Source organism: Drosophila albomicans, chromosome 3 (assembly GCF_009650485.2).
Source record: "Drosophila albomicans strain 15112-1751.03 chromosome 3, ASM965048v2, whole genome shotgun sequence".
NCBI lineage: Eukaryota > Metazoa > Arthropoda > Insecta > Diptera > Drosophilidae > Drosophila > Drosophila albomicans.
This window is the reverse complement of record NC_047629.2, coordinates 6,411,276-6,435,533: the sequence shown is the minus strand read 5'-3', so window position 1 is coordinate 6,435,533 and position 24,258 is coordinate 6,411,276. Positions and strand designations below refer to the sequence as shown.

The window sequence follows — 24,258 nt, the reverse complement described above, 5'->3', positions numbered from 1 at the left end:
ATGAACGTTGAAGATATTGAACGAGCGAAGAAAATTGTTAATGATGAGTCTTTGATAACACCGGGAAGCTCGCCATCACCATTACGGAAGACACTTATTGGTAGTCTGTTAGACAAACGCAATCAATTTCGGTAAGTTTACATTCCATGTAATAAACATTTGAACTTGTAAAAAAAAAAACGAAAAAAACGGCCTTGAAATTTAAATCATTTTTTTACACTTAAAAATAATAGCAGTTTGCGTGTTATAGCAGCCAGACATTAAGTGACAGTGTGCTTAAATCGAATATGTTATCGGTTTGATTGAAATATTTAATTACGATTTACAAATTATTTGCATTGTTTTTGGTGCTAATAACGGAAACGATTTGCATCGTAAATAGATTTCTACGTTATTATGCGTAAATAGCAAAGGTAGTCATTGTTAAAATTTGCTTCTATCATAACAGAACTAAACCAATGTTATATTTACCTCTTCAATACTTTTTAAATAATACACTTTTTAAAATATACTAATTCGCTTTGAAGTGTGGCCAAGTTATAATTAGAAAGGTTGAATTTTGGTATATTTTTACACCGTTGTAGGGGTATATTTTAGAAAGGATGTTTGTGGCCACACTCTGACAACTAAAACAGCTTTAAGAAAGCTCAGTTAGTAAGAAACAAAAAGATAAAAATTCATTCAAAAGAATAATATCTTTAATAGTAAATAAACTTATAAATGTATTTTTGCTTTACACTAAATCAAAAAGTATTAGTCAAGTGGAAACAACAAAGAAAAATGTGTACGGTTCAAACAACAACAGCAGCAGGCAACAGAACAACCTAATAGGATTGAACATGGTGAACTCAAGTCAAATATCCGCAAATACTTAAAAATACTACATAACAACAGAGTGCTGTGCTAAATTTGATAGTGGAGTGTGTCTTGGCCAGTGGCCATATGTTTGTTGTTATTGTTGCTGTTTAGCCATGTCCTCCCCCTCGCATTACAATGCCCCATGTGCACCGACAGCTGCACAATCTGTGCCAGGTGCTACAAATTTGGGCACAACGTCAGGTGCTGCACCCACAAAATCTGGGCTCTACGATGAGCATGAAAATCAATTGTTGAACGTGAACACCGCGCGACACAATCACGTTAATAATGGATCAGCTTCTTCTGCTCCAGGCCCTGGCCTGCTATCCAAATACACAGCAAACGATTTGGAAATGCCTTGGTGGTGGTAAGTACCGACAACTATTAGAGAAACAAGACGCCCCCCACGACGTCCAATATATAATATGAAAAGACACCTTTTGTAACTACACGTTGTCAAAAGAGAGGAGTGAAGAGCGAAGAAAGCAGAAAGCAAAGCGCGGTTCCATTCGATCTTGTCTGTACCTGCGCGTGCTGGTAATGAACGGGAAAAGCTCATTAGAAATGAGTAAGCTTGAGAGAGAGTATGTGGGTACGAAAAAGAAGCAAGACTAGCTGACACAATAACAATACAAACATCACAACAACACTGGAGATTGCTGTTACGTTTGCATAACAAGCTTACAGCTTTTATTATTTTACATAGCAGTCAGCACCTGTTCGCTTGTGTCAACTCGCTCTCTCTCTCTCACGAGACGCTCGCTCTCCCACATTGATTATACGAAGCGTGTCCGACTTCACTCAGCTGTTGTTTACAACCTGATCGGCTGGCCAGCCGCTCAACTGATCTGCGCTCATTCACTCACAGTGCGCGACGACTGGAAACGGCCGTAAACTTTTATTTTCAAATCACACAAAGATTTACAATTTAATCACCTTTTTGGCGTTTCAGTTCAGTTCAGTTATCGCTTGTACACTGGACAGCGCGGTCGTGTTTTAGTTTGATCAGTGATCATTGGTGATCCGCGTGCTCTTTTCTTTCATATCGTCCTCTCTTGCTCTTGCCCGTCTCTTGTGCTCGCGGTTTACTCGCACTCGATCTTGGTCTCGGTCTATCTCTTTTTCGTTTGTTGTGTTTTGTGTGTGCTTATTGTGTGCCGCTTTAATTCGCTGTCGGTCGTTGGCTTCAGCTGAAGCTTGGTCTCCTAGAGTTTTGTGTGCTAAATACGCCGTCTTATATAACATGTAATTAATTAGAGGACTTTTGCGTTTTAGACGACATTTCTGGCCTAACATGTCTTGGCATTTTCCCTTTTAAAGTCAACTACAGCTGGCAATCTTGCCAATCTCCGATTGCACTTTCAGTTTCTCTCAAGGGTCCACAACGGCAGTTTGAGTCTTGCACTTTAACATTGAGACTAATTGCAGATAGTGACAGCTATTAAAACGTACTTATTGCTGTCGAATTCGCGTGTTCAACGCGTGCAACGCTCGAGCCAACAAGTCTAAAGTCGTTACCGACCTTTCGTAACCCATCGTCAGGCGTATGTCGACAATCGACAGTCGTCAGTCCGTCTGTCGTTTGTCGTTTGTCGTCAGTCACCGGTGTGTGATGCAGGCAATTCATAATCACCTTAGTCGTCTTTCGCTTTAATATTGCGCATTTTTAATTGATAGATTACTTGTAGTATTTTTGTACAGATTTTCTTTGTTCAGTAAATCATTACAACAAAGTAAAAAGCGCCTCCTTTGTTTACAAAGCTGGCATGGCCTGGCCCAAGTACACAATGTTATTACGAGTATTTGACTGTTGGCTAATTGCTTCCTGGTTTCCCTACTTAAGTGTAATGAGATTCGGTGTCCGAACCTTTAATTTCATTTTTCAAGAAACCCGAGCTTCAATTCAGATAGCTGTTTACTTAAGTTAATTAATAAACATTACTGCAGCACATTATAGTTGTTAGTCAGCGATCCCGATCGCAGCTAGTTTAAGCTGGCTTCAATTAAGATCAATATCTGGAATTCAGCCATTGTTTACTGCTCTGCGACTTAATCGCCGTATTTTTGTTGATCAAGTAAATCGTTCAAGTGCCAAACATTTACGGCAGATTAATGACAAACTTAAGCTTCGGTTTCTTTCGCATTCTTGAATTGGAATCACTCTTGGAATTTCTATAGAAATGGTAATAGCAATTAGGTGACGTCAGAGCCGGAACTAAGAGCAGGTCGCGATATTAGTAAGCGTAAACAAAAGTTTCGGACTGTTATTAACATTTTGCTGGCATCCAAAACAAGTCGCGGATGAGCGAGACACATTTTAAATATTTTCAAAATATTTAGCTCGCCAATTTACTCGCACTTTACCCTGTTATTTTTTGTGGCCTGTTTTGGGCCTTTCCTAAGCGATTTGAATGGCCGACAGACTGCTTAAAATTGATTATGTGCGTGGTTAACGAATTTTTAACACCTTTCGAGCCACAAAAAAAAGGGAGCAAGGTTAATTCTGTTTACATTTTGTATTTTGCCCAGCTGCAGAAACTGACTTCTCAGGGCAACTCAGGGCCGCTTCGTTGAGCTGGAAGTGCTGACAATGCCAAGAAAATGTTAGGCAATTACCAAATTATCAAAATTTATTTCTAGAATTCTGTAAATGTATTTTGCAATGTGTTAGAGAATTGCATTAAAATCGCCAATCGAAAAAGAGACAAGAACGCAAAACAAAAGAATTGAACATTGAGTTGATTGCACAGCCATGGCTTGTCGCTCAGACATTGATTTGGCCACGCTCCATCAGCATAGACTGGAGGAGCGTCTGCACTACGGATTCGCCTGGTGCGGTGCCCACGGCAGCAGCCAACAGCAGCAGCAACAACAACGTCTAACCCACTACAACGAGCAGCTCATCCGCCACAGTGCCACCCAGCAACGTCAACGGTTGGCCAACAACAGCGGCTACTACAAGATGGACGATCGCCAACCCGCCGGAGTTGATTCTGTTGCCTGCAAGGTTAAGGAGAACATTGCCAACAATAGCCAGAAGGAAAGCCAACAGCAGCAGGCTGAGGATGATTACGATAGCTACTTCACAAGCACAACGCGACGCAGACGCTCTGGCACTTGGCCGTAAGTAACAAAGGTTCACTAAGGTTGCACGAAAGCTGCGAGGTCTTCATTTCAAATTACAATTTTAAGCGATTTGGAGTTTTGGCTTTACTCGTTGTGTAACTAGAAAAGTATTCTACAAAATTTTGTCAGTTGAATTCATTTATTTGCTCTTTACACTCGTGTTTAAATTGAATGCGTACAATTAAATTTAGTAGAAAGTCAACAACTTTTGTAATTAAAATATATTTGGAACCTTTAACCGAGTTCACTCGTCGTAATGGAGTTTTTACTGTACTCGTTATAACTCGAATAAGCTTTATAGAAGAGATTGCTTCAGACTCAAATTTGAAATTTATTCAGTTGTTTTCAGCAAATTATTGTTATTCAGTGCATTTGCCTGGCACATTCATTAGCTCTCTAACTCTCTCTCTCTCTCTCTCTCTCTCTCCCTCTTTCTCTAAACCTGAATAATTCTGTGTTTAATTTAAACATGTACTTTTTTTGTCATGGTAAATTATACACAATAATGAATGTGTGCCGAATCGAATTATCAGTTTGCCTTATTAGTATTGTGTTGTTTTCTTTGATAAAAGGTTTCAATGTTAGATAAGGGAAAATAAACAAACAGTGTGGTTTATTTATATCGAAACTCTTTCTTTCAATATTCTTTCTTTAATATTGGCTTGCCAAAAGTGACTTCTACTAGAAATGAAAAAAAAAGTTTAATATGTAATTCTTATGTTCACGTGTTGTCTTTCTTATCACGCTTCTATATAATAGGTGCCTTTCTGAATAGAAAGTAATTAAAATTACGTGTAAAACACTTTAGTTTTCCATGTTGATAACAGTTTTCAGAGGCGTTTGAAGGTTCTCTAATGACATTGAAGCAGATTATGCACTGATTACTTATCATTTGGCTGGTAAACACTTTTTGAAAAGAACTTGACGTTCAAAACATTTGTTTTTACCTATTCTGATTACGAATAATCTCGCATTTTCGATAGATATTGAATATTTGCACGAAATAGTTTCGAATTTTCGCTGAGGTCAGCATGACAAGCTTAATATTGTAAAATTCTTTTTTTTTTATCATTTAATGTGTAATGTTGTAGTTATAGATTATAATTCTAATCTGATCATTCGTCTGCTCATCTGGCAAGTTGAACGAACTCCTGAAATTGACAAGTGTCTAAAATTTGGATACCCAAATGTGTTGTTTCTTATATATATGTATTTGTGAAAATAGCGAACCATTTGCTGAGGCCTTGACCCTTCTTCAGAGATCATTTTGGTATTTAGCTTAGCTAAATATGTATGTGAATACTTGTAGTTTTTGTTAATGATTATTATTTAACACTCATTTTCGACCTCTTGCGGGTATAAACGAGTTTGTTAACACCTAAGACAGATGTATGTACATTTGCTATGATGACGGCGCATGTTAATTAATGTCGATTGGCATTAAGCACCCAAAAAATGAGAAAAGATTGTGTGGGATTTTTCGTTTATCTTTTGGCTGGTTTTTGTTTTCGGCCAAAGCGACTACTATATTTATTATAACGAACGATTTGTTTTGAAGAACTTTAAAGACATTGAATATCAGTCAACATCAATTAATTCAATCGGTGCCAGTTTGTGCGTGGCGCCATTCATAAATAAAATCAAATACCATTCTGGTCGTCGTACGTTGAGCTCAGTTTAGCTCAGTTCAGTTCAGTTGGGGCTAGCAGCGACTGTTTGAGAGACTGTTGACTGGCTGGTTCCAAAGGTGCAACGGGTCAGCAGACATAGCCTTCAATTTGCATACTACTTGTCGCGTGTGTGTGTGTCTGTGTGTGTGTGCCAGTCTCCGTCTACATTTTCGGTCTTCTTAACAACGAGACAGTCGGACATACGGACAGACACACGATATGAGTGTATGTTCTTTCTATACGTTACGTCCCTTAATTAATACTCGAAGTGAAATTGCTAGAAAGGTTTTTAGAAGTCAATGACGCGCGGCATTTTGCTCGTCACGATGACGTCGGTCGTGCCCGCATCGAAACGGCACTTTACTTACTTCCCCAATTAGTCGGAGATTGTTTATTGGAGCGCGTAGAACTATTTCTATTAACTGTCCTTTGCGGAACACTATTTAATAACTGTGTGAGTGTTAGTGTTCTTTAACGATCATTTGTGAATACAATTCTAAATCGGGAAGATCTTCTTGATTGGCTGCAATATTTTTTTTATTATTAATTTGAAAAGGCAATTGCTTTTCTTTTCTATTTTAAAATATTTGTTTTGTAAATATTGTCATAAATTTAATTGAATCTAAATCTAAATTTATTTATTCCTATATTTATATTCGGTCAATTAGTTTCCTATTTATTGAAGCTTGTACAATAATTGAATTTGCGGTTTTTTTAAAGCAACATTTAATATGAGCAAAAACCTAAAAAGTCGATTCATACGATTTATTCTTATTTCATTTGAAATTGAAATTTAAATTTGTATTCAATTTACGCAGTACTTTCTTGTGTGCCGAGCTTCTGGGCAAAAAATTCAATTAATTGATAAACGATGTCAATTAATTTGATTTTTTTATGAAATACATAATTTTGGGGTACGCAAAAAGTGAATAAATTCTAAGAAGCGATTCCTATTTTAACGGGTTTTGAACTCGTTCTGTGCGAGGCTGAAATAAATTGCAATTTACATACATACTAAATGTGTTGACTGTAAAGTTTAGTGCTATATTGGATAGAAAACCAGTTTTCTTAAAACTATTTGAGATGTTTGGAGTTAGTACAGCCAAGTAATCTTTTACTTCTAAAAACAAAAAACTGCTTAGTTGTAGAGTATATCGAAGTCGAGTACTCTTCACTTTAAGTATCAACAAAGCTCGTAAACAAACCAAACATCTTGATGCTTAGTCATTCTGTATTGGATTAGCAGCATCCACTCACTAATCAATCAAGTCCCACACTTAGCCAAGTTATTCACCAATGTGGAACGTAGTTGGCGCTGGCGCTGCCAACCTCTTGACTCATTCTCATCTCCCTCTCTCAGTCTCTTGGCCATCGCCTGTGGCGTCGGCTGTAAAATTCCTGTTTGTTGCTGTTTTTATTTTGTGAGACTCAACAAGTTTATTTGCGATGTAATGAATATATATATTTATATCGATATATGCATATCAATGTGGATATGTTCCTTAATTCTCAAAAAATGTATTGGCTGGTGGTGGATTGTCAGTGATTTTGTAACCTTCGAGCGAGCCACAACACAAACACAAACACAACTGAAAATAAATTGAGAGTTGAGCAACGAAAATTCCAACAAGTTATTCGTATTTGCGTTGCTGTTGTGTTAAGTTGTATAAAAAAGTTCGCGTGATTTTGATTAATATTAAAGTCCACATAGGTGTGGCTAATTAAAGACCAAGAGCCAACAGTTTAAACCGAAAATCCTAAATATGCAGCATCAGCATCAGAAATTAACGCTTGGCACGCTGCATTTTGGCCCAGTTTCCGAACAGTCATCTCAAGTTCAAGGCCAAGGCCAGCATCACAATCACAACCATAGTCGAAGCCAAAGCCCTGAGGCTGTGGAAGAGCATGTCCCCATGGTGCCCGAAGCGCGCATTTTGAGGTTTCAACTGAAAATCTATATATTATTTTTATCTACCAACTTTACTCAAAAATATTTGCATATTGCTTTTCGTATTTTTGCAGGCGCACGCGTAGCCTGAACGCTCCATCGCCTTTCCAGCAGTTTGGACCATGTGGTCGGATTATGAAAAACTCTGCAATGGTTATGCAAATTCAGGATCCCGCCAGCCAGCGTCTGACATGGTACAAGCCACCTCTAACTGTGTTGGTTATCAAGAAGAAGGACTCACAGGTGCTGCTCCCATTTGTGCAGCTGGTCGAGTGGCTGGTGCAGGAGAAGAACATGGTCGTCTGGGTTGAGTCCGCAGTGCTGGAGGATAAGTTGCTGCGCGACGATGTCAAGCTGGAGCAGGAGAGTGCCAAGTTCCGGCAGGTTCATGAGTATTACACTGGAGTTCGTTCCCGTTTCCAGGCACTGCGCGAAAAGCTCGTTACCTTCAAGTAAGTGCAATGTTTAGTGAAGTTAACGACAATGACTCTAATGATGTTCATTCTGTATTGCAGAGATGGTCGTGATGATCTCACCGATCGCATTGACTTTATTGTCTGCCTGGGAGGCGATGGCACATTGCTGTATGCCTCGCAGTTGTTCCAGCAATCGGTGCCACCAGTGATGGCCTTCTATCTGGGATCGCTGGGTTTTTTGACACCCTTTCAGTGTGATAACTTTCAAGAGCAAGTGACCAATGTGCTGGAGGGTCATGCCGCTCTAACGCTGCGCAGTCGCTTGCGCTGTTCCATCCATCGCAAGGGCGAACGTCGCCGGGAGTCGCTGCAGCAGGCGAGCAACAACCTGCTCAAGCCCAGTCTGCAGAGTCAGTACGGCTATGGACCAATGGGCAACAGCAACAGCAACAACAACTGCAATCTGTCGTCGAGCAACAATAGCATTTTGGTATTGAACGAAGTGGTGATCAATCGAGGACCATCGCCATACTTGAGCAACATTGACATCTTCTTGGATGGCAAATATATAACTTCTGTGCAGGGCGATGGCCTGATTGTGTCCACGCCCACGGGCAGCACGGCTTATGCGGCGGCAGCAGGCGCGTCCATGATACATCCCTCGGTCCCAGCAATACTGGTGACACCCATCTGTCCTCACTCGCTGAGTTTCAGGCCTATCGTAGTGCCAGCTGGTGTGGAGTTGAAAGTAAGATACAAATTATACAAATTTATTTGTACTATTTCTAATATTATGCCGTTTTTGTTTACAGATATCAATATCACCTGATAGCCGAAATACGTCGCGTGTCTCATTTGATGGCCGCAACGATCAGGAGTTGAATCACGGCGACAGCCTGCGCGTTACAACGTCCATTTACCCGGTACCAAGCATTTGTTCACAGGATCAGATATCCGATTGGTTTGATTCGCTGGCGGAGGGCCTTCATTGGAATGTGCGTAAGCGCCAAAAGTGCCTCGACGAGCTGTCCGATCTGACGACATCCAGCTCCGAGGATACGCTTGATGAGTTTGACAATCTGAAAATCTACGATGCGTAGTGCTCAACCACATCCACGATTAACTGTGGAGAGAGTGTGTGCCCACTTAGGTGACTTTTGTGTAGTTATAGCTTAGTTGATAGTGTTTTTTGCTCTTGTGCAATTTGTACACAGTTGCTATCTAGGAAAATACTCCGTTCTATTGTACAATATGAAGATATATCTATATACTATTTTCTATATATATTTGGTTGAATTTAATGTTAAATGTTTGCAATATTGTTTAATCTAGACAAATTTATATTATTTTGCATGAGAACAAATTTGTTTAGGCTTTAGTTGTTAAGTAATACTTTACGCCAAGTGCCGCGAACTTATGCATTCGATTGCATGTTACAAATTCTGTACGTATGTATACTTAATAATGATAATATAATAAATTGTATTATTTACCAAAAACGTCGCAAAATGCACTTTACTTTAACTATCGTAGGAGACGCGCAACACCCTTTGCAATTAATTAGATAAAAACAAAAGGGAATTCTGGTAACGCAATCACAATGGACACTTAACATCAGAAAGCACTTAAAAGCAACGCGGTTCTGCAAAAACAAAAAAATAGCATGCGCAAAGCTCAAAGGATGGACAATGGATGGCCACTGCTAGGACACCACTTAAGCACTCTCTCGTGAGGCGACTAGAAGATGAATTGGTTTTTGGGAACGGCACGTGTATAATATTAGCCTAAAGATGGGGTATCTTGCAATACACCATTTAATTCAGTGCTAAACAAAGGATCTAAATGGATTTATTAACCGTTTTCGCATGACTTTTTCTACAATTTAAGATAACTTTGATTTATAGAAAAACCTTTATAGCAGTATTTTATAGTAAAGTTATGTACAGTTAAGGCAGAAAAACAGGCCCATAAATTATTGGATTAGGTTGCTTCAAGTAATAGAGTTATGGTTATTTTAATATTTACCGGTATAAGTGTATTATAACTTTGTGCCTCTAGGAAGAAGAAGAAGAAGGCATCTCCGATCATATAAAGTATATATATATTCTTGATCAGCGTCAATAGCCGAGACCATATAGCCATGTTCGTCCGTCCATCTGTCCGTCCGTCTGTACAGCACTTGCCATATTTGCACACAGATCAAGTTTGTTTACAATATTTTCCACGCCCACTTCCGCCCCCTCAATTCGTCGAATCGAATAACAAGCTTTATTTTGAAGCTAGAGTACGTACAAAAATACCTTTATGATTCCTGAAAATTTCGTTGCGGCCAGATAAAAATTGTCGTTATTAAATAAATACTTTTGAATGCGCAAAATCGCCGATTTACAAGGGTCTTAGTTGCATTTACTGAGGAGCTGGTAAAATTTGCACTCTATGATATATTTTGAATGTAGTACTGTTTCAATATACTAAGAATAGCGTTTGGTACATTTTTAGTATTTTCGGTATATTTTAAAATTAATATCGCACTGTTTTGATTTTATTCAAAATGGGTAACGGATATGTCACAGTCGAGCAGCTTTCTTATATGTTTATTATATGCTACTATTATCATATTATTTGTAAAAATAGTTCAATTTTAATCTTAAAATCAGATATCGCTATTTATCAATGTTTTTAATATAGAACCTTGTATATAGTTAGTTAGTAGTACAGATATTTTTATTGAGACACTTCCAATTTAGTACATAACTAAACATTACTGTACAGATCAAATGTCTTAAATGGCTAAGTATAGTGAGAGAACGATATATAGTATTATTGACATCTTAGCAAGAAGTTACTTGCGAACGAATATGATTAAATCATAAATCTTATGCTCATATAGATAATTTATTTCTTGGTACTCAGCTTAAATATTCAGCTTAATTCTAATATCTGCTTATAAAGAGCTGTGGGCATAAATCAAAAAGGTTGCATAAGAGCCGGCTGAAATAAAATAAAGTTAAAGAAAATAAAAATAATAGAATTGCCACGGAAACCATAAATGCTTGCGGAATCGTTTCATGGTTTTTGCCTTTGTGAGTGCTACGTGATGGCAGCACGCAGTGCGTTTATTATCAATTTTCACGCTTCTCTAATGCCCCTTGCCCGATGTCCAGCCCCAACTCCAACTCCATCTCCATCTCCAACCGCCCTAACTCTTGTGATTCCTGTTGCATTCATTTCAATTCCAAGCAACAAGTGTGCCGAGCCGAGCTGAACCGAACTGAATCTCGGACGCAGCCTCCTCAGGTTTTGGCATCCGCTGCTGTGACTGGCGGATAACTCAATTGCGTATTATCCGGACATTTTCATTGGCCCAACTGGTCCACATGTCACGCCTTCACCCATCCACTGCGCAGGCTTCGTGTCCAAGTTGCGTCGCCTATATCTCGAAGAGCTCTATTGTGTTCATATTTATGTTAACATATTTGCAACAATTGTTTTTTGCTTCCGTTGGATTGTCATTAATATAAAATGAATTTAAGCTTTAAACACATCTTTAATTTGATTAAATTCAGTTTCAGCAGTTTCTTAAAATGATACCACAAAATCTCAGAATAAATCACTGATTTAATGATATCCAAATTATAATTAAATTTAATTGAATTCTAATTTGTATGAAAGCTATTAAGTTAATGCTATGAAGTTTTATTTTATATATTATATAAACCATTCACAGAATATTCACAGATTATATATTATATTATATATATTATATAATATATATATAATAAGGTTAAACACTCATGCCGGAAAATGCCACAGATAAATCTGAAATAACTAGGAAAATTTAAATTTAAATTATAAAATACATATATTGCATAATAATATTTTATTTTTATATTTTATTAGAGTATATAATTTACTATTTTAGATACTTTTCTCACATTTAAGAGTCCATTATTTATACCTATTTGTACGTAAATGATCGATGTAATATAATTTTAGTTTAATTAAGCTTTAATATTGAAGGAATAGTAACAATAAACAATTTTAACATTGACTATTCACTATTAAATTGCTTCGAGATGGTAAGACTGTAATTTTAAAATTATTTCTATCATAGAACTTAAAAAAATTATAGCATACTTTTGGAGAACTTATATAAATGTAAATTTTTTTAGAATTTTCCAATCACTGATTAAAATACACTTTAATATCATGTATTAATGCAAAATCAATAAAAAGCGATCAGAAAACCGTGGCATCCTTTAATAAAAATGTTCCTTCTATTGCAAATCGATTCATAACTTTCACTAGGAAACAATGGACATCTCCAGTGGCTGACAGAACGTGAGAAAGTTTTGTGAACTTGCTGACGTCAAGTATTTTAATTTTGCGGTAGAATAAAGAGGCAAAACATAATAATAATTCGAAATATGCGTGGCATTTCTTAATGAAGTTCGTGGCAAATGCAAAGCTTAAGACAAATGGCGCTATGTAAGCGAAGCTGAGCACAGTCATAGTCCTGGCATAGAGCGAGTGTAAGGATGTACTATCCTAAGCTGGCAAAAGGGGCACGTGCTGATATTTCAATTGAATGGCACCAAATATGCGACAGACACTCCCCCACGCTAAGGAAGGGAAGGAAAGGGAAGGGAAGGGAAACATCAATGCTAAATGAAAAATATTTTCCATCCACAACATACGCACAGGCGTACCACTTGACATTTGAACTTTGTCCAAGAGCGAGAGAGAGAGAGGAGTTCAACGATAGAATTTTAAATGCGGATGACAGCTGAAGTTTGTTCCCTCCATGTGTTGATGACTGGAGGGCTGTCTTGGCTTACTTTGAGTTGCATTTCAAACGGAATTATTCCCCACATTGTTGAACAAAAGGAAATTAAACATTTGCACTCGAGTTGCTTTTGTTTTCGGATTTCTCTGATAAAAGTTGACCACCACAAAAATATTATCTCAGTTCCGATTCGACCCAATCCGTCCCATCTCGACCCGCACATGGTGAATCACATTGTTGCCAACATTCAGTTGAAAACTAATTTAACTTGACAGCAAATTGTTTCCACATTTGTCATATCTCCGGAAGTCGCTGGATTCCGCAATCTGGTAAGATCGTATTTACAGTTGACCTCATAATTGCAATTCATTGCGGTATGAGTTTATTGCTTAAAATACTCCTTTTTTTGCATTAGTAGCTTGTAATTTTGTTTTTTATTGAGTGCACGTCACAGATATTAAACACATAAAAAGTATTAACATTTCAATTTTGTTACGCTTTTTGAAAAGATTTCTTATTTTAAAGCTTCAAAATAAATAGATTTATTAGATATTTTCACCTTACAACTTATACGAGCATTTTAGAATGATTAATTTAAATAGTATAATACATTAAATATAAATAAAAAAAAACCTAATATCTAATACGTATAAAAACAATTTTTATATAATAACAAATCTGTAAATTCTACTACGTTACTCTCTATAAAACTACCAACAAAATTAAAAGACATAATTCATAAAAATAAACATTTTTATTGAATAGTATTGAAGACAGAATTATAAAAAAGCAACTTAACCCAAAGTATTATATTATTATATTATATTATAAATATTATTTACTAACATATTTTATTATATAATTTTTTTTTTTTTGTATTATAGTACTCTATATTATATTCATGATTGTATTCGTAAAGTATCTGCCAGGGAACTACCCTCAATGGGAGTACTTTTGCTTGATTTCTATTGTCCTGCTTTCAGTGAAGTCCATTCCAACCACCCACATATGTCTTTTCATATGTATGTTTGTATATAGGAAATTCGTTTTGAAGTATGTCTGAGCATACTTACAGTCGAAGATGTATTATTTAATGCCATCCGTCATGGCAAATTTCTAGTCCATTAACTTTGAGGTTATTTGGCGACGCTACTTTAACACTTCAACGGCATTTAGGCCTTTTGATTTTCTTTTCTGTTGATTCTATAAGTATTTGTCGTATTTTTACGTTCGCTTTGAAATGGGTCTGGGACTAGCTTCCTTAAGTGTTTTTTGTAAATTGAGGTATTGGGGCAAAAATGTTGCTATTTCTTTGAATTGCAACGATTGCGTTTTAAAAAAGAAATCAATGTTTTGTCGTCGAATTCTATTCGGTTGGCTTACGAGTTGGCATATTTCTGACTATTTACAGTTTCTTTGCATGACATCAGTAATGTCGTAGTGCTCAAAGTGTGACCGAGACATTCAGACATCATTTAATACAGTATCTCTCGTAATCCGCGGCTCATTCGCGTGTTGATTCTCTGGCACTGCGGTTCGTCAATGCCACTTGACGCGTTTCCTGCCCGCCTAATTGCATCAATTTGAGTTAGCAGTAGATCACATATTGTACCTAAGCGTGCACGCTTATCTAGTAGGTTGACCCAGTTTTGAGTAATACAGACTCTTCGACATACCTATATACTTGAAGTCCATCAGGTGAGTCTCTCTTACATTATTTTCCCGCTCTAGCAAATTCATAAGTATTCGTACCGAACAATTGGCACAATCCCAGCAACAACACGTTTCTCCAAAGACACCTGCTGAGCTTTCTCGAAGCAATGATGAAGATAACAAGAATATACGTAGAAATAGAGAATAGAGAAAATCGCAAAACATACGCTGAGTAATACAAAAAATGATTATAATACACTTAATGTGAAAGCCGCAATAGTCAAAAATAGTTTTAATACATTTTAGTTCGGTTTTTATGCTTTTCTTTTGAAACTAAACACACATAATAACAAAAGAAATGAATTAAAGTCTAGTTGCAAATAATCGAATGTGTTTTAGGCACATTAATTTTCTGCAATACTCGTCGAACGTAAAATCGACTTAAGGCAAGAAAAAAGCTGACGCCCATTTAACAGGAGAATCAATTAGGCATATTATGCTGGTGTTGTGAGTATGCACACTTACCAATACATCCGTATTCCTAACGGCTATATATGTGTATATGTATGTATTGCATACTTACAGGCGCGTAACGCAATTGACAGTGAAAATAAAATCAAACAGCAGACCCACAACGAAACACACTCATTCACTCCCTAACTCTCTTCCATTCATTTTGTCTTCCTCATTCTCTTTCGCTCATTTGCTCTGTCTCACTCTGGCACACACAATGAAGGCAATTGAGCAGAATCATTGCCGCTGGCAGTTTTCTGCAATACACTTGAAGGGGTAGGCGGGCACTTCAACAGGCGACAACGTCAACGCCGGCTTCGGCTTCGGCGTCGATGTTGATGTCGGCGTTGACGTCGACTTTGCCGCCTCGCATACAACAAGTTGCAGCGCAGCCTCGACATCTGCTGTTTGCTGTTGCTGCTGCTGCTGCTGACTTACGCATGGCATCGCATCGCATCGCATTCCACATCCTGACGCAGTGAATGGCGTTTTGTCCGCGCCTCGTGCGGCGTTCGCAGAAGAGTTTCAGTGCGAGATGAAATCTCGTGGCTGATGGACGTGTGTTTCGTTTCCACGTTCCTAGTGCACCAACCGCCAAACACTTGTAGCACTTTATTTCCAAAATAACACAGCGACCGCAGAGGCAACATTTTCTATACTCAGCATATAGAAAATGTAGTTTATTTAACAGTTAATCAACTTTAATTCAAATTCTATCAAAATAACAAATGCACGGCTAAACTTGTGCGTCAACTCAAAACAAAAAAGAAACAAAATCAAAAGCAAATAAAACATACAAAAATAACAAAATAACCGAAACTGAAAATATGTAATTTAACAGAAAAACGGGTGTAAGTTAAAACAAAATTAATATGAAATATTAACTCTACCACGAAAACAATATCATCGAAATTCGGCTCCGTATAAATAATATTTTACAGATTTTTAAATTTATACTGATTTTAATAACGACTCTTAGTACAATTTTGTGAAATACACATCTCATACAGACTTATGTCAACATAATTATTACATATATAAAAATATGTGAGAGAATATTAAATCAATATAAGCCTATGGGGAGATTTTTTTACATGAATTACTTTCAATAAATAAACACTATTCAACATAGACTATGTTACATACGTAAATTAAGTGACATGTTGTTTAAGACTATACTTAATTCTTAGGTTTGCTATCAATACAGTTAAATATATGCAGAATACATAATATTTAACTTCTTAAAAGTATAAAATTTTAAATACTTACTCATTGCAATTCCTAAACATAGATTGTTACTAATGTTATATTTCATTATCAAGCATTTTAAGAGAAAATAAACCATCCGATTGGTTATAAATTTCACACAGTATTATAGTACAATCAAAAATAATTCGTTGCTAACCAGTGTAATCACAGTCTACGAAAAATGTGTGTTGTACTCCGTCCACCAATCTTTTGTTTGCACAGCATAAAGTTCCGCAATTACACATACGAGCAATATAGCAATTTGCGTAAGGTCTTTGGGGCTTTGCTTTCAATCATATTTTATTTTAGAAATACTCGTGCATATTTATTTTCGTTTGGGAAATAAAATAGAAAACCTTATGCCCACTGGCAGTTGACTGGTTTTTGGTTTTTTGTGCGGTAAATTTGTGCAGTACATTGTTTGTTTGTTCAACAACGAATCAACAAGTGACCCAAATTGTGTGAACGTGGTTTAAATGTTGCGTTCAATTTTATAGTCGTCAAGTAGAAAACGATTTGAATATATTATATGTACGTTAAATCGCATCTATACAACAATCGAATTTTATTTTATTTTAAATACTCAAAACAACATCTGAAATTACTTACTTTTATTTACTCCACAGGAATATTCCAACGCACAACTTCACCCCAAAGAATCAGCAGCAATCCACAATTGCGAAAGCTTTGAATACTTCAAGCTAAACACAATAGAACCAGCAATCAGTAAAAAGAATACATTCAACAGGCAACTTTCTCCTTCCCTTTCCTACCTCATCAACTCAGCAGATAGTCGCTATTCCACACACACACACACTCACACACACACCCCAAGTGGAAGTCGTTGTACAAGTAACGGGTGTATAACAAATAATACAGGTAAGTGAATTATCAACAGAACGATTTTGTCACTCAAAGTTGACATCGCGATACCCTTCGTCTGCATTTGTTTTATTTCGCTAACATTGTTTTATATAGTTTTATTTAAATCACCTCTAAGCATAAAATATAATGATATGGTTTTTACTTTTATTAGATGAGCTTCTCTTTACATACAAAATTATAGGTCAGATTTACTAGGGTATTGCAACTTTTGCTACTGCTCGTTGGTCACGTTTCATTTTTAAAATATTACCCGTTGCACGTAGTTGAACTTTCATAGCAAACTCAGCTCGGTTGTTGTATTGATTTTGAGTAGTTAGCTCTGGGTTATTACTAGTGCTTGCCACAAAATGAGGGTCGGTAATTAATGCACATTATTATGCAAAATGTTGCAATAAACATGGACCTTGTTTGGTTGACTGAAAACAGCATTTAGCAGAACTTTTTCTTCACGAAATGAATATTTATCTCAGTGTATTAGAACAATGCGCATATATAAAAATATAGAATAAGAACAAAACAAGTAAGAAAGCTACAGACGAGAGTACTCGACTGTGAGATACCCGCTACGCATTTTGAATAAGAGCAAAACAGTCAATATACAGAAAAAATACCAAAATATTCCAAATACTATCTTTGGTATATTGATGTATTGACGTCACATTCAAAATATACTAAACATACCAAGTTGTCACTCCTGCAGACACAAAATTATAATACCCTTCTACCCTATGGGCAACGGGTATAAAAATATAAACTTAAAGAAGCATCCTACTAAATATATTGCCAGTAGTGTCTTTGATAGTCACGCTTATAACTTTCGGCTAAACAAGCATGAATTTTACAACCTTTTCTTTACTTTATTCGCATTTCCGAGAAACTTAAAAATATGTATAGAAACACTTGTATCTAAGTGTATATAAGATATGTTTTTTTTTATTAATATTAACAATGCACTCAGAAGCGCATTTCAATGCTGAATACAAGATGAAGCGCGGTGTTAATTAATGTTTTCTATACAAATCTGAAAAATGTGTAGAATTCAAGTTGCGTGTTCAGCAGCTCAGGAAGCCAGGCGGCAACAAAATTCGTATGACGGCCGTTAAATTTGCTGCAATTAACGCAAGCTCAAAGAAATGAAAACAATAAACAGAAATAACAAATACGAGTATAGGCAATTAAATCTTAACAGACTCATCGCATGTGTAGGTGAATATGATTTAACAAAATGTTGTGCGTTTTTTATTGTGCCGTTTAACAAAGTGTACTCTCGATTATTTGTTAAGTGAGATAATCAACTCTTCGATATAAATATTTCAAACTCATAAGCACAGTAAACTTTCACTTTTAAAAGATAAATATAATAATAAGTTATCTTAATTCTCAAATTTCAGTTAGAACGATCGAAATGTGTGTGATAATCAAAAGTTCTATATAACTAGACATGCTTCAATAAATTGTGAGAAAAAATCAAAATTTGATATTGTTAAGAATATTTAAATTTATAATTTTTACAAGCATTTAAAAACATTTGAAATTAAAATTAGAAATTTATGCTAAATAAATGCGATACAGTTTTTGTTTGATCACCAATTAATGCAAATTCCTTATTTAAAATAGGTTTCTATAGAGTATTATCACTTCAACTTTGACTTTGACTTTGAGTGCTTTTGATTTATATTATTTGGCTTGACTCTCTCATGAACAACGTTTTGAGCAAAGGGCACACGCGACGTATGCGCATTGTTGGCAGCCAGATCGCATAAAGAGAATAATTGCAATTAAAATTGATGAAGCAAACTAAGGTAATAAGTTCTATCAGTCATTCCACTATGGACATGCGTTTTGAAGTTGCAACAGAAAATTAGCATAGACTTTTTTTTATTATAAGTTTCCCAGGCACATAAAATAAATCGCATGATCGTTGCTAATAATTAGAAAAATGTATTTTAGACACTTTAAAATGCATTCATTTGAAATTTAAGCAGATTGAAAGCCACTGGATATCAGAAATATGAACAACAAACACGCGCGAAAAATCAAAAACAAAAATACTAACAAAATAAATAATAGCTAAAAGTTTTTGTGTTGTATTTGGAAAAAATAACGAAAACAAAAAAATCATTAAAAAAGCGCCAAGCGACACGCCAACGATTTCAGTTTGAATTCAGATCGCTGACTTGTCGGCACAGTAATCAGACATCTCAACGCGATCCCCACAAATAAGAACTGAGAACTAAACCCTAGAAATAATAAAAGCGAAAATTCAGAGTGATTATTAAAGTGAATTTACAATACAAAAAAAAAGCTGATAGTTAACTTTGGAGAAAATCTAATCATAATTCTATGAATCTTCCTCTCACAGTTCTCCAAATAATCCTATTATCAAATCTTGTGTTGTGTTGTGTGTGTTTCAGTGATATTTAAAGTAATTTAACAAGATTTACAAACCTGAAATGAGCTTGACGGTAAGAATACCTGGCCTTAGTTTTACGACAAACGCAAAGAAGCCAATAAAAATTTCAAGAAATTTAAATAATTATACAAAAGCATGGTATGCGATTTGAGGGATCTTAATTGCTGATGTCTTCAACATGATAACAACTTCTAAATACCCTGTACTAATAAATGCAGTGGGAATATAAGAGTTTACTTATCTTAAGTGTTTGTGTATAAATGGGTATGTGTTAGACGTTTTTTAAAACAAGTTAAGTTACTTGTTTCTCTGGCGATGTTTTGATGCAAAGTTGTAAACATTTGAAAAGACAGTATTCATTATATATATTATAAGTAAATATTCGCGAATAGTTTTGCACTCTAGTATATTGAATTAATTGTGATACACATTTTCGTAATTTAGTGTCAGAACTAATTGCCCAGATGATCAAATCATTTTTAATTGCACATTTGTTGTCATTCGTATGCCTCTAACGTGACACTACAATTAGCTCCTTAAGTAGTCGGGCCACTAATATACAGCTAGGCTTCTATCTGATTCTAATATATACAACGTTGCAATTAAATTGTTATACATTACCCCACCAATAAGAAACACATTCGATCTATTTTTAATTGTTTCGTGAAAATAAATAAGTGCATTGTAGTCGAGCAAACTCATCTTAACATACATGCATTCTTCGACCTCATAAGCCAAGTAATCTTGAGTAAACATTTACTCGGTTCGAGTTTCTTGATTTCTTGATTTATGCAAATTTGAATTAATTATATACACATCTTGTATTTTGTTTGTCTTTTTCGATAGCTTCAATCCGCTTAAAATGAATTCGGTACTTCACTTAAACAAAGCACGTTTTGAGCCTAATTTGTTTTTTTCGTGAACACTCTTTCACGTTTTTTTTTTTTTTTTTTTAAATGATAAACTTGTTATTGACCCTCATGGCTCTTTCTCTTGTCATCTTTTGTGAGACAAGGTTGGGATAGTCGTGTTGCCAAGAAACTAGTCTGATATGGCAGATACAAATGCTTAATCACGATAATTAATATATGCATAAGTTTCATATGTTATGCAGTGGATTTTATACTTTTTTATTTTGCTGTGTAATGCTTAGCATTAGCTTTACCTAATCAGTATATCACAAAACATATAGTATGTGGGCAACTAGTAATTTTTATGAATTCAATTTTTGTATTTGGTATAACTTTATAAATAGAAGAATTCTTTCAAATTATTAATAGATTTAAAAGTAGTTCAAAACGATTTTTATATTATCAATTTGTTTTAATATTGAGTATAATAGAAGATGTCGAAGTACCTCTAATTACAGAGCTTAACTGATTTAACTAATAATCTTAGCTTTATTTAATGCTCACCATTATGCGTCGTGTTTAGCATAAGTAAGATAATGAATTCATTTAGCTTGAATGCTTAACAAGTGTTTGCTAACGCCTAAAAGTGAGTGCTGCAAGCTTAACCAACACTTTGAAAGCTTCTTTCTCCACTGCTTTGATGCAAAGTGCACTCAATCAAAAGTCTTTTCAGTGGGCAAATTCATCTTCCATCTTGTTCTCAATTACGAAAACGTTTTGATTTAATTGACGGCAAGCTAATTCAATTTTTGCAAGTCGCAACCACTCTTCTTCTTCTTCTGCTTCTTCTCTTCTTCCCTTAGCGGAGAATGAATTTGGCCAGAAGTTGTCTTAGAAAGAAAACTCCACCCTCTTGTTGATTCTGGGTGTCTTTTGACTAAGCACAAGTGCACACTTGTAAGTGTGCGTATATGTGTGTTTATATGTATTTGTATGTGTGTGTATTTGGGTCGTGGCTGTTGTGTGATGTCTTCTAAACGAATTAGAAGTGAAATTGAATTTCCATTTACGACGCGCGTTGCACACACAAATTTCAAAGACTAATTTCCAACTGTGTAGCAACAAATGCAATTAAATAAATATTTAAATGTAAGCACATTGTCTTTCAAATGTTGGAGCAACACACCCCATTATTAGTGTTGTACCCTAACAGAGGGTATAATTATTTTATTGTATGGTCTGACATACTTCATTGTTGTGTCTTTATTGGCCTATTCCCTGGGACATAATCCATATTAGATAGCTGCCAACATGAATAACATAATTTTATTAATATTTATTTTATATTTTTTCACGATGCACAAAGTTGGCTGAAATATGTGATTATTTTTAGATCATAAAAAACACTTAACTTATAAGAGTCAAGTGGCTTTTAAGATCTAAAAATAATCAAATTTTTGAGCTACTTCACAAATCATTTTAAATGCCCTGCTCTTGACAGGTCTGTTATATAAGAAATCAATATCTATAGACATATATACTCTTTCGATCTTAACAAATATATGTCAGTTCTGTTATAGAAATTACGCGGTATAGCTGAAATACTTGAAGAACCCATCAGTTCACAAACAGAAGAAAGTAATCTAATCAAAAGTAAGGGTATTTAAATCGCGAATTTAATTTCTTGTTATTATTTTTGAATTATTGTGTGAGATTTTGTTTTGATTATTTTACAATTTGCGCGCCTGCGAATAAGAATATGAATGTGATTATTTAAATTGAGAATTGCGAAACAAGATATATAATTTAGTTTTAATTAGTGCAAATCAGTGAGGCGTAAAGTAGGCGACTGGAAATTTGATGCCCAAGTCGCAAGCAGCTTACATTCTGATTACATTTTAAAGGCTAATCGGCTTATTGTGTTCCGTTCCATATTTCATATTTCTTATTTCGCTCGCTATAGCAACAAGCGGCTGGCGACGCAATGCAATCATCGACTGATGCGGGCAAAGATGGCACACGCAAATACCCAGCACACCAGCAGCAGCATCAGCAGCAGCAGCAGCAATCAGTGGAGACGGGAGCAGAGGGAGCAGCAGCTAATCAAACCACATCCTTCACCATAAATGGCAACAATCCTCCGCAGCAGACGCCCAGTAAGAATCCGTTCAAGCAGCAGCTGGAAAGCAGTCAGCAGAATGGCAACACGGAGGCGGATTGCGGCATCATGGGATTGGGCAAAGAGGCGCAGCCACAACAACATCCGCCACAGCAGGCGCCACAGCAACCGCCATATTATGGGGCAAGTGGACAAGCGCCTCCGGATCTGTATCGTCAGGAAGATCCTCGGGCGGCGGGCACATGGGCGGCTGCCAAATCGTGGATGGTCAGCTGGCGTGGCTCCAATCGGCTTGTCCTGGTCATTGTTGCCATTGCTCTGCTCCTCGATAACATGCTGTTAACGACTGTCGGTGAGTGTGGCTAAAGAGAGAATCTTAAAAATGTATATTCTACTGCATAAGTAAAGCACGAGTAGTGTAAAAAGGAAGATTCGCATAAATCTTGTGCCCATTAGCATTTGATGGCCATTTGTCTTGGTAACGAAATACGGATAGAACACCATAGAACGCCATCACCTGAAGATTATTCATTTCCATTTGCTGGCCATAAAAATTACCACAGAGCGCCACTTAAGCTAATGAATGTTGCGAGTCAGGCAGTCGCCAGTTGTGTGTCTTGAGTCCTGTTTCCAGTTCATCAATTCAACTGTCATTGTGCATTGAGTTGAGTGTTGCCAAGGGACTTGCCATTATATTTCATGTTCGCAGTTTTAAGAGTGAATCTTGGAGCGATAAACACATCCCAGTGAAGTCGCTATTCCCAGCAGCAACTAATCAATGCTCGAGCACCCTTATATCCTTTGCCATTTGCGTTGTCCGTCAGCACCAAAAGCCGACACCGACACACACACACACACACACACAGACACAGCGAACGCATTCCGATTGGGGATTGAGATGGGAGATTGGAGATGGGGAAGTTCCAAGTGCCGACAGTCAATTAAATAGACACGCGACCCGTTGTCGTTGCTATTGCCGAAGCTTCTGCTGCGTGTGACACTAAATCTATCGAAGGGGTGTGGTGTGTGGGGGAGGGGGAGTGAGTGACAAGGGCGGAACGCAGCAAGTGCTTATGTCAAGTGTCTGGACAAACATATGGACTTCAAGTGGTCGCTGTGGCCAGAGGCCGGACCACACAATTGTACTTCAGTCTGGTAAATGTTTGCTGCGGCTGACAACACACAGAAACGATTGAAGTTGCTTACAATGTTTATACCCTGCACACTTAGGATACCATAGATGGATATTATTAACAACTGCAAAAGAATTGATATAAAATAATGCTATTAAATAACTTTAACGCCCAAGTCCCTTCACTTGTCCGTGCATCTGTCTTTCTGTCTGTCTATATTTCTATCCATAAAACTTGCAAATTTATTAAGTTTGTAGTTTGTTTTAGAATATAGATTTTGTCAACTTTCGTCTCATGCAAAGAATAAAAATCCGGGATAAATACGCCGAACTAAGTTAGAAGTAATGTGATTCCCAGTTTTTCTTAAGCCAAGTACAAAGTTACTTCATTATTTAATCCTGAAATGTTTTAATTCGGGTTTAATGCTATATAGTATTTAAGATAAATGAACAACCTAAAAATGTATTATTTTACTTAAACCAAGCCCAATATGATTTTTTTAAGTACTCAGGTTTATGTAAAGTTTAGTATGCTTATACATAAAGGTCTTGGTTGTTGAGGAAACATATTTATAATAATCAAGAGAACATATATTATTGCTCAAAGTATATCTTACAGATATCTTAAAATGGAGTAGGT

The 24,258-nt window shown here is 36.3% G+C and overlaps 2 protein-coding genes across 9 annotated transcripts in view; both read left to right on the top strand.

Moving 5' to 3' along the window:
* Positions 1 to 24,258, top strand: part of LOC117571950 (synaptic vesicular amine transporter) — a 39,180-nt gene that overhangs the window by 789 nt on the left and 14,133 nt on the right. For 2 of the 5 annotated variants that reach the window (XM_034254450.2, XM_034254447.2), the window contains exons 1-2: positions 19,298 to 19,568; positions 22,331 to 22,838. In XM_034254450.2, the coding sequence (XP_034110341.1) occupies positions 19,557 to 19,568; positions 22,331 to 22,838 (520 nt within the window). In that variant the 5' untranslated portion in view covers positions 19,298 to 19,556. Of the gene's footprint in view, positions 1 to 14,322; positions 14,503 to 15,476; positions 15,822 to 16,844; positions 17,098 to 19,297; positions 19,569 to 22,330; positions 22,839 to 24,258 lie in introns of those variants that run through there. The other 3 variants (XM_034254448.2, XM_034254449.2, XM_052003853.1) reach the window with 3 other exon arrangements.
* LOC117568150 (NAD kinase) lies at positions 626 to 9,506 on the top strand. Of its 4 annotated transcripts, XM_034248558.2 has the most exons (5): positions 1,847 to 2,103; positions 3,499 to 3,981; positions 7,677 to 8,054; positions 8,118 to 8,766; positions 8,831 to 9,506. In XM_034248558.2, exons 2-5 carry the CDS (start codon positions 3,611 to 3,613, stop codon positions 9,116 to 9,118), a joined length of 1,686 nt encoding a protein of 561 aa, XP_034104449.1. In that variant the 5' UTR covers positions 1,847 to 2,103; positions 3,499 to 3,610; the 3' UTR covers positions 9,119 to 9,506. The 4 variants fall into 4 exon arrangements, with proteins under 4 accessions (XP_034104451.1, XP_034104449.1, XP_034104453.1 ...); XM_034248560.2 differs by lacking the exons at positions 1,847 to 2,103; positions 3,499 to 3,981 and adding an exon at positions 626 to 1,225 and having other exon boundaries at positions 8,831 to 9,502; XM_034248562.2 differs by lacking the exons at positions 1,847 to 2,103; positions 3,499 to 3,981 and adding an exon at positions 6,025 to 6,108 and having other exon boundaries at positions 8,831 to 9,502.